General features: G+C 45.5%; 1 protein-coding gene across 1 annotated transcript in view; it reads left to right on the top strand.

The window, feature by feature from the left end:
- Window positions 1-6,505: 6,505 nt before the first annotated feature.
- Lonrf2 (LON peptidase N-terminal domain and ring finger 2) overlaps window positions 6,506-14,000 on the top strand; it is a 29,707-nt gene continuing 22,212 nt past the window's right edge. Inside the window, exon 1 of the mRNA XM_040729342.1 lies at window positions 6,506-7,451. Within this exon, the coding sequence (XP_040585276.1) occupies window positions 6,791-7,451 (661 nt within the window). The 5' untranslated portion in view covers window positions 6,506-6,790. The remainder of the gene's footprint in view (window positions 7,452-14,000) is intronic.

Raw genomic sequence — 14,000 nt, 5'->3', positions numbered from 1 at the left:
GTGGCTGAGATGTTCCCTCCAGAACTCATGCTGGTGATTTGTTTCAGTTGTAGCAGTATTAAAATCTGGGGCCTTTAAAAGTGATTAGGCTATTAGGATTTCACCCCCAGTGACAGACCAAGGTCCATATCATGGCAGTGAGTGTCCTTCCTCTCTTGTTCTCTGTCACATAAATGCATGCTTGCCCTTCTGCACTGTGCTCTTGGACTTTGCAGCCTCCAGAACTGTAAGCCCAGATAAACCTCTGTTCTTTATAAATTACCCAATTTTAGGTATTTAATTATAGCCTCAGAAAATGGACCAAGACATAAATTAGCCATGGCAGGTAACAAAGGAGCCTGGAAAGAGAGTCCTAATTGGGTTGATAATTAGGCAGAAGTTAATTACAAGTGTCATAGTACAGAAAAAGAAAGCCAGCTGGCTGGGTGAGAAGTCAAAGGAATGACTCTTCTCAAGTAGCCAAGAGGGGAAGATAACAGGGAGGACCTGAAACCCAGCCAACCTAGACTGCTCCAGGAGGAGCTGGAACTGCTCTCAAGAACCCATGACACCTCCCCCATCCTGTGGAAACTCAAAGTAGTTAGCCTACCACATACGACCTCCAACGTAGCACAGAACTGACATTTAGTATAATAAATTGAAGAGTGCCCTTGAGACTCCCATCATGACAAGATAAGGGCTTCTGCAAACTCACTTCCAGGTTCTGGTCACAACTCTACCCTGATGATGTATATGGGGCCATCACCCTGCTAGCCACTGCCGTGTTCATGAAGCACAAGCTGGCCACCTACCCTCCACCCCCAATCTGATGATACCCAACCACAGTATCTATCATCTTGGCTACCTAAAAATGACACCCCTTCTCTCTGGCCCTTAATTCTATATAGATCATACAGTGACCATAGCTTCTTTTGATCCTGAAAACAACCCCGGATATTGGGTAGAGTATTGCCATTGCTCCTCCATCAGTGTCTCTAGTCCCATAGGAACAGGCACAGTCATGACTGGGCCCCTGCTTCTGATGCTGTGTAGGGCTGCAGGAAAACGGAAGAAGAGACAGGAGAGAAGTGTTAGTGCAAATCCTGGGGAATCCCAACCGAGCCACCTGGGAAGTCGGGCTCCACTCTTGGGGCACTTAGTTTCGATAACAAAAGAATTTAAGAATGGACACTAGAAGCTTGAGGACAAAGAGCAGACTCTTACACCTGAGCACAAGTTATTAGGGTTTAAAAGGAAAGCCCTAGGGCAGGCAAGCTGTGAATCTCACAGTTGCCGGGAAGGGAAGAAGAAAGAAGGAAAGAAGCCAGGATGCTTGAGACAGGGCAGCACAGTCAGGAGTCCACATGGCAGCGAGAGGAGCTTTACACAGAAGCGTTATCAAGGAACTGCGAGTTAGGAAGTGTAAAGGAATTCTCGCACGCTGGCCAGCATCAGAAGGAAGAGGGAAGAAGAGAAGAAAAGAGAACATCAGAACTCAGGAAGGCAGGGAGCCCATGGCTGCTGCTAGGGACTGCACGAGGGTCCTTCCCAGGTGTGGAGGGTGAGGGTGAGCACACTATCGTAAGGTGAGCTGGCCTTCTGAAGAGTGTCCTCCATCTAGAGCAGCAGTTCTCAACCTGTGAGTCATGACCCCTTTGGGGGTCGCCTATCAGGTATCCTGCATGTCAGATACTTACATTGTGATTCATAACAGTAGCCAAATTACAGCTATGAAGTAGCAAGGAAATAATTTTAGGGTTGGGGGTCACCATAACATAAGGAACTGCATTAAAAAGGTCACAGCATTCGGGAGGTCATCTTCTCTGTTTTAGTCCTATAGTTCTCAAGTAGGGAAGGGGGGGCGTGTTTCAGTCCTCCTCCTGTTCTTTTCCCCACATTAAAGTGAAAGCCAGACTTCCTACAACAGCCACAGGGCAGGAGAACATCTGGATATCCTCCAGCTCTCTTTCCTACAACTGCTGTGTGTGCTCAGTTATAAATACATTGGCAAAGCACCATGTTAACACATCTTTTATATTTTTAATTCTTTTTCATTGCAATTGTGCGTAACTGTGTGTGCACATGTGCACGTGAGTGCAGGTACTTGTGGCGGCCAGAAGAGGACAGCAGGTGCCCTGAAGATGAAGTTACAGATGGCTATGTGGCAGCCAATGTAGGTGCTAGGAATCAAACGCAGGTCCTCTGCAGGAGCAACACGTTTTCTTAAACACACCAAGTCATCTTTCCAAGCCCTATTTTAAGATTTCCATCAAGATTTCATTGTTGCCATTTTATTTTGGAAATCATTAAAATACCTTAAAATAAAGGTCATGCCAACCTCTAGAAAATACGTGAATCTGTAGAAGTAAATTCTGTATTTTCTTCTTGTTTGCACACGCACAAAAAAAAAGGACATCCCAACAGGCATGATCATACACTTGGGGAAAGTTGGCGATTCTATCTGCCGCCAAGTGTAGCAATGAAATACGAGACCATTGGCAGCTGCTGGAAGCCCAATCTAGTGACTCAGAAAGAAGCAACAGTGGACATCCACTGTTTGATTTTTAACAGTTTATAAAGCATGGGTTTAACTAGAGCTTTCTAGAATTAGGAGTGGAAACAATTTTAAAGATGCCTACAGCCAGCCCACTAACTATATTCCAGGCTTCAGAGGTAGGCCCTACTTTACACAAGCCAGCAGTTAGCAAATAATTCATAGGTTGGCGCAGCCGTATCTGATGGGGATGGCAAAAGTCATAAAGCTGACGCAGCTGCTTGACAAAGACTCAGCAAAGCTGAGCCGCATGACGGCCTCTGTGCCACTTTCGGTTTTGGACTCCATCTCTTGCATGCTTGGGTGAGCTTTTAATATTTGTACAACTTGGAGATGTTGGATTGGGGGTCTCGGCACTGGGCGAGGTGCGTGTGAGCATACGGATGGTGTAAATGGGGCTCTGCGAGTGTGTAGCATGCTGGCACAGGTGTTGTGGCATCCCACTGTGGCGTCTGAATATTCATGTCTGAAGTCTCAGCCAAGGGACCGGTTAAGCCTGGCTGTGGGTGCTCAGCTACTTATAGATCTGGGGTGCAGACAGCTGGCAAGCCCACATTGCCAGTTCAAGTTGGCATGTGGGCTTTTGGTCTGGCTGCCCAGAATATTATTTCCTCTTGGGAACCTTCAGAAGTGAGACAGCCAGGAGCAGTGCTCCCTCCCCAGACCTGTGCATGGTGAAACTGATGGGCAGACGGTGGGCGTATGTTGTTAAATATAGTAGATAATGCGACCTCATGCTCAAGTCTGTATCATTGGACATAACACATCTGGATAACAAATTCATTTCCCTGCCACCAGCCAGGCTTAGAAGTCCAAGGCACACACATTTGTGCGTGTGTAGCAATAGTTTCCCAAAGTGTTATTATATAGGCTGATAAAGTGGCAGATTTCATGCTTGCTCTCAGTGAAATGACAACTACGGATTTATGAATTAACTAGGCATTTGATATCAAGTGACCATATAGTTAATTAATGGGACATGGAGATTTATTTTTTTGAGGAATTCCTCACCCTTTGGAGATATGTACTAAGTAATGAGTAATATATAGTCAGCCTGTTGAATTCAGGGAGGCAGAGAAGTGGGAGGGGTCACAAGTTGCTGAAGCTACAAGGTGGACCAAGGAAACTTCATCCCATGTCCTCTCTACTTCAGTATTGTAGACGGGTCTCCTCAGGCTCTAAAGCAGGCAGGGAAGATGATCGGGGTGAGGTAAGAATGAAACTCGGATCAGCCAGATTTCTGTAGTGGTGCTGAGCCAGGACTTCTAGAGTCTGACATCAGGTCATTTACTCTAGTCATATTTAAGCACAGCACAATTTTGGAAAAGAGTTTTCTGATGACAATTAACTCAGTCCCAAGTGCACAAACAATTTAATACATATTGACAATGAAATTCTTTACAGAGTACATCTGGCTTCTCTCACAAAGATGGGTACTGTTGACTCAGAGATAGTGTGCCCAAGATTTAGAGTCTAGGGAGAATGACTGAGGTAAACACAATGCCTGTGTGTGTCAGGATTGGCCCGGTCCTGAGACAGCATAGAAGTCACTTGGGCTGTTGTAAAAAGCACCAGTGACATCACTCATAAAAGTGAGTTTTATGACCTAGGAGCAATGCTTGAAATTTAGGGGGGAAGGGTTTGGAATAAGTAAGCACAAATTCTGGAAGATACAGGTGGAGCCTAGCTCATCAGACAGTAGAGGATCACCAGGATTAAATGACATCCTTTCCCAGCATTCCAAGAGGAAAACAGGTTAAACATCTCCTTCCTTTGAAAGGTGCCTGTGTGTTTGACTTTCCTGGCTTTTTCCAGTAATTCTCTGTGTGTACAAGCACTTCCCCCCCATATAGTATTTTTTAACTCTTCTGTATTATAAAGACCCTTTCACAAAACAAAATTATTTTTACGCTAAAAGTAAACTTTCAGCTGGGCGGTGGTGGCACATGCCTTTAATCCCAGCACTAGGGAGGCAAAGGCAGGCAGATCTCTGTGAGTTCAAGGCCAGTCTGATCTACAGAGTGAGTTCCAGGACAGGCTCCAAAGCAATACACAGAAACCCTGTCTGTACAGAAACAAAAAAGTAAACTTTCATTCTTCCTTGTCAATTCTTAACTAAGTTGTTTCATAAGCTCTCTTTTTCCTAATGTATATGGAGGCTCTTACATTGTCTACATGTCTGCTTAGAATCCCATCTCATGGCATTGAACTTCTTTTTGTCTCTAGGAAGTACCTTATCCCTAATCATTCCTTTCTATGTTAGAATCTATTTAATGGTCTATTGATTCAACCAACCTAACTTTACATTTGCTATTATTTACATTCTATACGCTTCTGAGGGACTTGCGATCTGACCATCTGAGAGGCAGACAGACAGGGAAAAGGGGGGCTAGGTAGATTTGATGCCTGATCTTGGTTATCTACTTGACTATATCTGGAATCGACTAAAACCCAAGCGGCCGGGCACTCCTGCGAGGGATTTTCTTAATCAGATTATTTGAAGCAGGAAGACCCACCCTAAATCTGGGCCACACCTTCTGGAGGCAGCCTGCATAATAGAACACGGAAGGGCTGGGGAGACGGCTGGAGAGACGGCTCAGCTCACAGCCAACAATATAAGAACACGGAAGGTGGCAGCTTTCCTTTTCGCCCCTCGCCCTCACTCGCACTGGCAGGTTTGTCCACGCTCCTTTGCTGGACAAGCTTCTTTGGGATTCCAGTGTAGACTGGAGAGCAGAAGCCTTCCGGGACTTCAGCACCAAACTGGAACTACAGAGACATCCAGCCCCGACTGAACAGCTGCCCGGCTTCTCGCCTTCACATCATGAAACAGCCTTTATCCAGCTACCAGGTCACATGCCATAAGCCAGCCTGATAAATCCCCTTTAACATCGTCATTCTGTCGGGTTTGCTCCTTTACAGAACCCTGACTAATACAGTAGATTAATGTACTCTTCACTTGAACATTTCAACTTCTCCCCTTCCAAGACAGAGATTCCAAACCTTCAACCAGGGGTCTCCTCTGGTAGGAGTCAGTCTGCTTTCTTTCTTTGTCTGGGTTTTCTAATCCTCTGCAATAGCCCAAACCAGACAATTCTGAGGGAGAAGCCTCCATCCTACCCACAGACACGGAAGCTTTTTGGCTTTGCAGGGAAACTCAGATTTTAGAGTTCATATCCCCCTTCTCACTGGGGAGTCTGTTTCTGTGTGGGCCCTGCCTTGTGCCTGGACTTTTGCTTTAAACAAGACCTTGCAGGGCCTGAGATCTTACTTTCCCTGCCTTTTTTACTCTTTAAATTCGCAGAGAAAAAGAACCAGCTCTTGCCACCCTCGTGTCCACCTCTTCATGAAGCATTGCTTCCACCTTTTAAAAATTTTAACAGCTTTTTTTATATGTAATTCATTAGTGCACTTGTGCGTGGGAAATGTCCCCGTGCCTTGTTTTTTATTTAATTAAGTTGGAACAAAGCTATCTGCAGCTTCAAAGGTATTTAACTACAAAGGGGCTTCCCAACCATCAGGAGACAGGGCTGTAGTTACCTTGGTTACCCCATCTGACTGCCTACCTACCTGGTATCAAGACCATCACCACAATCAAGATATCACCCCCAAAGATTTCCTCATGTGACTTTGCACGTATGTCCTTTCTCCCAGCCCCACATGACCTCCAATCTGCTTCCCATTACTGTAGCTTCATTTCTAACTTTCAAGGCGTTTAATGTGGACTGGATAATTTGTATGTACGTCTGTATTCATTGTCTGGATTCCTGTGTTGCTGGAGAGCATAGGGACAGGGTCTCTTCTGCAGGGTCTTACTCTCTTGGGGATGAATGAAGGATTTGGGAACTTCAGGAGTCCAGGGTCTTTTAGTCTGCTAGCTTTGGGGAGCAGGCCGGTACCGAGATGCAGGAGAACTGAGGGGAGGGCTACGAGGACACTGGGATGCTCACTTCAGCATGCGCAGCGCGACTCGGTGGTGGCGGAGGAGGGAAGAGGATGCGCGTGCACGGTGCGGGGGCCGCCCGCCGGGAGCAGAAAAAGGTTCAGCCAAGAAGCTGTGAGGGGCTCGCCACGCTCCCACGGCCACTTGGCTGACGTGAGCCGCTGGGGCGCGCACGACGCCTCGCGCGAGCCGGGACTGAGCCGCGTGCGCTGCGCTGCACTGTGGCTCCGGAGCACCCCGTCCGCTGACGCGCATATCTGACAGCGAAGGCGGAGGAAGCGCACTCTTGCCGCCGGGCGACCCCTCTCTGCACCATGAGCCCCGAGCCGGCACCCCAGCCTCCGGACCCTCAGGCCGTGAGCTGCAGCCTCGAGGAGCCCCCGGCTGAGCGCCTGGAGCAGGGCGCCGCGGCCTTCCTCGCGGGAGAATACGAGGAGGCGGCCGAGCTCTTCCGCTCGCTGCTGGCCGGCCTGGCGCAGCCGGAGCGTGGCCTGTGCCTGCAGCTGGGAGACGCGTTGTCCCGAGCCGGCCGCCTCCCCGAGGCCATCGGCGCGTTCCGCGGCGCCGCACTGCTCGGCCCCCTGCAGCCCGAGGAGCTGGAGGAGTTGGCGAGCGGCCTGGCGCGCGCCCTAGGCCTGCGCGAGAAACGGCCACCTGCAGTGGCGAGGCCGAGCTGCGCGGCTGGGTCTCCGGTGCCCGTGGCGCCCCGCGACCTGCTGGGCTGTCCGCGCTGCGGGCGGCTGCTCTACAAGCCGGTGACGCTGGCCAGCGGGCTCACGGTGTGCAAGCGCTGCGTGGAGCTGGTGCCCGGGCGGGCGCAGGCCCGGCGCGTGAACGTGGTGCTGAACGGGTTGCTGGAGAGATGCTTCCCCGCAGAATGTCGGCTGCGCAAGCTGGCTTGCCAGGCGCGGGGGCTTCAGCGCCAGCAGCAGCCCGAGGCCGCGCTGCTCAGGTGCCAGCAGGCCCTGGACATGGGTGAGTCAGCCTGGAGGGGGACCGCAGACGTCTGGGCGGTGGCTGGTGGCCGTTTTAATCTCAAAAGGTAGTAAGGTGCACCAGCCTAACAGGCTCACCCTGCAGGTGGCCGATGTCACATGCCAGGTGCATCGTTCTTGTGGCTTTTCCAAGGCGATGTAAAACAATGTTAGTCAAAGAGTTGTAGTGTAAGCCACAGGACCTTAAATGTTCTGGTAAATATGTTAAATAGGATGACAAAAAGCAAGTGATATTTTAACACTTATTTTCCACTCTATATCCCAAATACTATTTACATGTCTTTAGTATTTAAAAGATCAGTATTTTACTTTATTTTTGTCCATTTTTTTGTATTCACCGAACTCCCCAAATTCGACATGACTTTTTCATTTGAAATACTTCACCTGTGTTTAAATGTTGGAGATGAGAACTGTCCCATGCAAATTCTCCTCCTGGAAAATTGTTTGGTTTCATCCTTGTGTTAAATATGGCTGATTTCTAACGGTTTCAAAAAGGTACTATACATGTGCACCAAATGATTGTAAAGCTCCTGTCTGGGTGATGGCTCACTGGCTAAGAGCACTTGCTGATCTTAAAGGGGACCCTTTTGCCAGGCAGTGGTGGCGCACGCCTTTAATCCCAGCACTCGGGAGGCAGAGGCGGATCACTGTGAGTTCGAGGCCAGGCTGGACTGACAGCCTCCAAAACAATACAGAGAAACCCTGTCTTGTAAAACCAAAAAGGGGGGGGGGCCCGGGGACCCTTTCTCCCCGAAGTTGCTTTTGGTCAGGAACTTTATCACATCAATAGCAAAGGAAACTAAGACACAAATTAATGGAGTGTGTCCATGCTGGATCATAGTGAGACAAGGATAAAATAGAGCAGAAGAAATATGTGGGACACAGACAAAGGTTCTGAAGTCTGTCAAGTTGGAACCCCAGATGAAGAGTGAAGAGAAAGGGAAATATTTAAAGGGAGGAGGGAAAAACAAAGAGCCAAGAATTTTCCACAGCTGATGAAAAAATGGTGACTCACTGAATCAAGATTCCCAAAATAAAGAAGGAAAAGTTTGAAAGCTTCTGGAGAAGACTGAGTGGGCCGTATCCTTTGAAGGAGTCATAGGAAGACCGAGAGCCAACTTCACACAAGTGTAACTAGCGAAGCCAGAAGACGGCGGACTGACATCTTTAGGTTGCTAAACATAAAGAACAAAGAGGCCTATCTAGAAGTTGTTTTCCATCTACAAATACCTTTCCCAGATGAAAGGCAAGATGCTTTAGGCCAGAGCTTGGGCAATGCCGAAGAGTTGTGCTCTGAGGACTCCTAAGGGAAAGGAAGAAACACTGCCCATGTGAAAGCATGGACCAAGGAAGGAATGAAGACTAGAAATGTGTCCCTAGGAATGAAAGTGGCATCTCCAAAAGCAATGATGTTTTGTGGCATTTGTAACTTACATAAAAGCAAAACCGGGAGGTAGCGCAATGCCAGAAGCAGCACAAGCATTGTGCGGTGAATGAGCTCCCTTGGGTATGGTAAAAATGCTACAAGTGTAATGGTAACCTTTCCTATTAGATTCGATCGAGCCACCGGCACAGGGATAAAGGGTGGAATTTTAAAGCTCTCATGAAATACAAATACTTGACTCGTCAAAAGATAGAGGAGTAAAGGGATCGCTGAGATAACAAGTAAAGACATTGGCCTTGGGATCTGAGTGCTAGACCCGGAAACCATGTAAATGTAAGAGGAAGGAACTAACCATGAAGTCAGTGACCTTCACAGCAAGGCAATCCCTCCCGCCCCCAGGCATAAACACACCATAGAAATTTTCTCAGTGAAAAATGAAGTAACAGAACAAATGAGACACCTAGAAAAGTGACAATCTGCTTTACATTTAATGTTGAGTGATCTGAATATTCCATTAAAATGTTGACAGATTGAATTAAATGAAGCACGGTGCTTGCATATGAGGAAAACTTTTGATACAAAGACAAAGGGTTCAAACTGATAAGAAGTGGCATATAAAGACAGAGAGAGCCCTGGTGTGACAAAATCAGCATCAGATAAAGTAAAGGCAAAATGTATTAAGAGGGATGGAGATGTTTAGCATATATGATCTGGTTAAACAGAAAAAAGAATACAAGGTGGCAGAACTAAACTTTTAAAGAGTTTAAACAAAACTTTTAGTGATTGATAAAACGTGAATAGAGAAGTAGGTAAGAACATATGTTGGAACAGATACACTGGTGGTTTTTTTTTTTTATTTCATAGGTGTTACAATATGGAGTTCCTGTAGAATATATCACCTGTTTGAATTCACAGGACCATGGGCCTGTTGCTATGTAGGCCAATGCCAAGTTAGACTATAAGATAAATGCAGCAAATATTAAAAGGTCGTGTTATTCAGACACCAAAGGAAAATGAAGCAGCAAATAAGTTGACAATCTTCAAATATTTAGAAATAATGCATTTTTTAAACACAACTTGTCTTAGTCTATTTTCTGATGCCATAACAGAATACCACAAACTGGCCAATTTATAAAAGAAAGACATTGATTTCAGACAGTTGCAAGGGCTGAGAAATCCAGCGTGAGAATGCTACCATCTGCTGAGGAGCTTACTCTGTTGTAGCAGAGGGCATTGCACAAGCCCAGTAGGGCACACAGAGCTTGCTTAGATGGTGGATGGTAACTAACCTGCCTTGTGATAACCTCATTAGCCTGTTCATGAGACCGAAGCCCTCTTGGCCTGATCTCTTCATCAGGCTCTACCTCTTAATACTCCCTAGCAATACATCAGAGTATCGATGTAAGCTTGGAGAACTTCCAACCACACTGTTACCAATGAGTCCAATAAAAAAATCACAATTAAAATAAGGAAACATTGACCTGAATGATAATGAAAACATTATATTGGGCTGGTGAGATGAACCAGAGGGTAGCGTCACTTGTGCACAGACCTGAATAAGTTTGATCCTCCCTTCTTACAAGGTTACGGGAGAGAAAGTTCCTAATAGTTGTTTTCCAGCATCCACATGTGCACTGTGACAAATGCATACCCACATTCACTAAGTAGTTAGGAAAAAAATGTGTAATTCGACACATTGGCTCCTAAACAGTGTTATCCAGTGGTGTTCACATCAACTGCTAGTGACAGTCAGAACCGTGGTCACCCTTGCCAGCGATCTGTCAAGTGGGAATGCGCACAGGGAATGTCTTCAGTCTTGAACATGAACTGGGTGCGTGATGATTGCAGGGTTACACAAATAAGTGTTCAAAATACACATTTAAGATGTGGACTTAGTCCTACATCACCCTGAATAAGTAGCCCCTGAGGAGTATTGCAACTTACTTTTGCTGTTCTTAGGAAACTCGCCATGGGTTTGGTTTGGCTTGGTTTTGTTGTTGTTGTTTTTGTTTCATGTTTTTTGTTTCTGTTTTGTTTTGTTTTTTACTGCTTTAGATGTCAGTTAACTGAACTTTTAATAATGTGTTTCCTGTCTCTGCTTTCATACACATGTGACAACATTTATAGCAAAATGGTAGCTCCCTGTGCAGCAGCTGCTCTGGGCAACTGGAGTATAGTCTCTGATAAACTCAAAGTACAGAGCATAAATTCTTCTGGTTGTCTCACAGTCAGTGTCTCAGAAGGCCCTCCTGAGACCTTCTTACAGTGGCTTTCATTGATGACACACTTATATTTGGGGCGGTTACTTGGCAAGTGCACACAATTTCTGCCATATGCTCTCTCCACACGAAGGGATTAAACATTACCTTTCCCCTTCCATTGAGTTTTGAGTGATTTATGGACAATTCCCCTTGGTTTTATCAGTGTGAGTCTTACTACTTGGAAAATGGCCTGATACGTTTGATGTCTACATGAGAAGTGAATAGGATTAATTCTGGACTCCAGGAAAAGCAGACTTTGAAGAGTAAACTCAAGTGCTTCGTTAGAAAGCATGATTCGAAAGAAGGAAAAGTGTTCTTAACAGTCAGCTTCAAGACTAAGCTGGCCTATAGCTGGTGCAAGCAGAGAAATAATGAATAATGGTGAAAGTGGATTTAAAATTCAGGTCTGTATAATTTTTCATGAAGCTTTGTGTTGTGGTTGCATTTGCACAAGCTGCTGAAATTACGCCATGAAGAAATAGAAAAATGCATAACTAGTCAAGCTGGGTCATCATCCAGGCCAGGAATGGGCAAGAAAATGTTTAAAAAAAACCAGGAAGCAAAGAAGCAGCCTCAGAAATGAAGCGATGCAGTTAAACACAACAGTTTATAACATGGTAAACCAATATAAAATAGGTGCTTTTATATAGGAAAATATGAATGATCAAAACTGGCCCAGGAAGTAGTAAAAGGTTAGTGTGAACGAATACTCTGAAAGAACTTGGAATGTTGCTGAGGGATTGCCTTCTTCCAGCAAGCCACAAAGACTTTCAGAACTCGATTCTTCTGTATCTGGGGCTATAGAGAAACACAGGGATGGTTCCATCTCTTTTTATGAGACAGAATATGTGGATCAATCTTACACATGTGCATGAATGAGAAATCCTCACTAAATGCCTTAGTATTTGAGCCAAGCAGCCTGTTTTAAGAATATAAGGATACGGGCGGTGGTGGCGCACGCCTTTAATCCCAGCACTCAGGAGGCAGAGGCAGGTGGATCTCTGTGAGTTCGAGGCCGGGCTGGACCGATAGCCTCCGAAACAATACAGAGAAACCCTGTCTCGTAAAAACCAAAAAAAAAAAAAAAAAAAAAAAAAAAAAAAGGATTTTAAGGATAATTCAACATGAGACGAGTCAGTTGGAATAATCCACTGGGTGGAGGAAGACACCGTACTTTCATCTCTCAGATCTTGCAACAACCCTTCTGGAACATAGCGCCCTCTGATAAAAAGCCCTGGTAGGAATCTAGGATCAAAGGTGGCCTTGCTAACTTTATCAGTGATTGGAATAGTCTTTAAATTGTGTATGTATGGATGTCTTACATGCATGTGGAGTGATGTGTGTGAGATAGTGACGACCACACTAATTAGGCTCTTGGTGCAGAGCTCAGGGGTGCAGCGTTTTACAGACAAAACCCACAATTACATCAGTGTTCCAGGGGGTTTGGAACAACATCTGCCCTTTTGTAGAGCTTAATGGTGTTTTCCAGACACTGCATGGCAATTATTTGTTATTTTAGTTTTTACACAGACATTCTGGCTAATGTGTCTGGACCATGGCCAGGGTCACAGGCAGCTCTATCAAGAGCACTGTCAAGGCAGGTGTGGCTGTTGGGGTGGAAATAAAGTCAGGACAAGATAGCATCACCACCTTAGCCCTTTAACATGTGTGTGCATGCCGTGCTACCAGATGCCAGAAGAGGGCACCAAATCCCCTGAAACTGGAGTTACGAATGGTTGTCAACTACCATGTGGGTGCTGGGAATTGAGCCCAGATCCTCTTGAAGAGCAACCAGTGCTCTCAGCCACTGAGCTACCTCCCCAACCCTAGACATTGTCTTTTGAAGTCAAGTATAGGGGGGGATGTGTGGGCTTGTGGATTAAATCCCTACTGAGGGAGAAGATGATGATCTGCTATCAATACTTTTACATGAGAATGAAGGGAAACGAGGACTGGAAAATAAATTTACAAAAGCATACAATATGGCTTCATAGAAAACTAAAGAGAACCTGTTGCCAAACTGTCAGGATCCATGAGAAACTCATGTAGTGGACACAGGGTATGAGGTCTATGGATTTGTCCTTGAAGCTCAGTTTGTAGTTCCAATTGCTTCTTCTGTTTAGATTTCTAAAAACCTCCAAAGGGGAGCTACGAAAATGCATGTATTGCGTGTGTGTGTGTGTGTGTGTGTGTGTGTGTGTGTGTGTGTGTGCAGTTAAGGAACTTTACCTAATCTTCCAGCTAGAAATTATTAGTCTACAGTTATATTTCCCCTGTAATGGCATACTTTAAAAGGCAGATCATCTGAGAATTAAGAATTTCTTTTCTTCTAGGTGGTAAAAATTCTCCTTTTAAATTATGGGATGTTTTGATAACCCATTGGGTACGATTGATGTTGCCCATATGTACATGGAAGACATCATGAAGTTGGAATGATATTAGTGAAGTTGGAATAGGGAGATGGGGGTGGATATGATCATATTTCACTGTATACACGTATCAAATCCTCAAGAATAAAGAAAACAGCTTTTAATACGTAATTAACTCAGGACTGGAGAGATGGTCCAGAAGTTAAGAGCAGTGGCTACTCTTAGAGAGGACCTGGGTTTGATTTCCAGAACACACACAGTTGCTCATAACCATTTGTCACTACAATGGCAGGAGATTCAGTGTCCTGTTCTGGCCTCTGAGGGCACCAGGCATGGATGTGGTACACAGACTTACATGCAGGAAAATCACCCATACACATACGATAAATCAGACACTTGCTTATGAGTACTGTCAGTGCCTTTCAGTCTGCATATACATTTTTCAAAGATGGAGCATGTAAGATCTCATTGTGCATCATAACTCATGAATCATAACAGATGGACATTTTCACTTG

This window comes from Mesocricetus auratus, unplaced genomic scaffold (assembly GCF_017639785.1).
Source record: "Mesocricetus auratus isolate SY011 unplaced genomic scaffold, BCM_Maur_2.0 Super-Scaffold_100021, whole genome shotgun sequence".
NCBI lineage: Eukaryota > Metazoa > Chordata > Mammalia > Rodentia > Cricetidae > Mesocricetus > Mesocricetus auratus.
The sequence above is the reverse complement of the archived record's forward strand: the minus strand, read 5'-3'. Positions and strand labels throughout refer to the sequence as shown.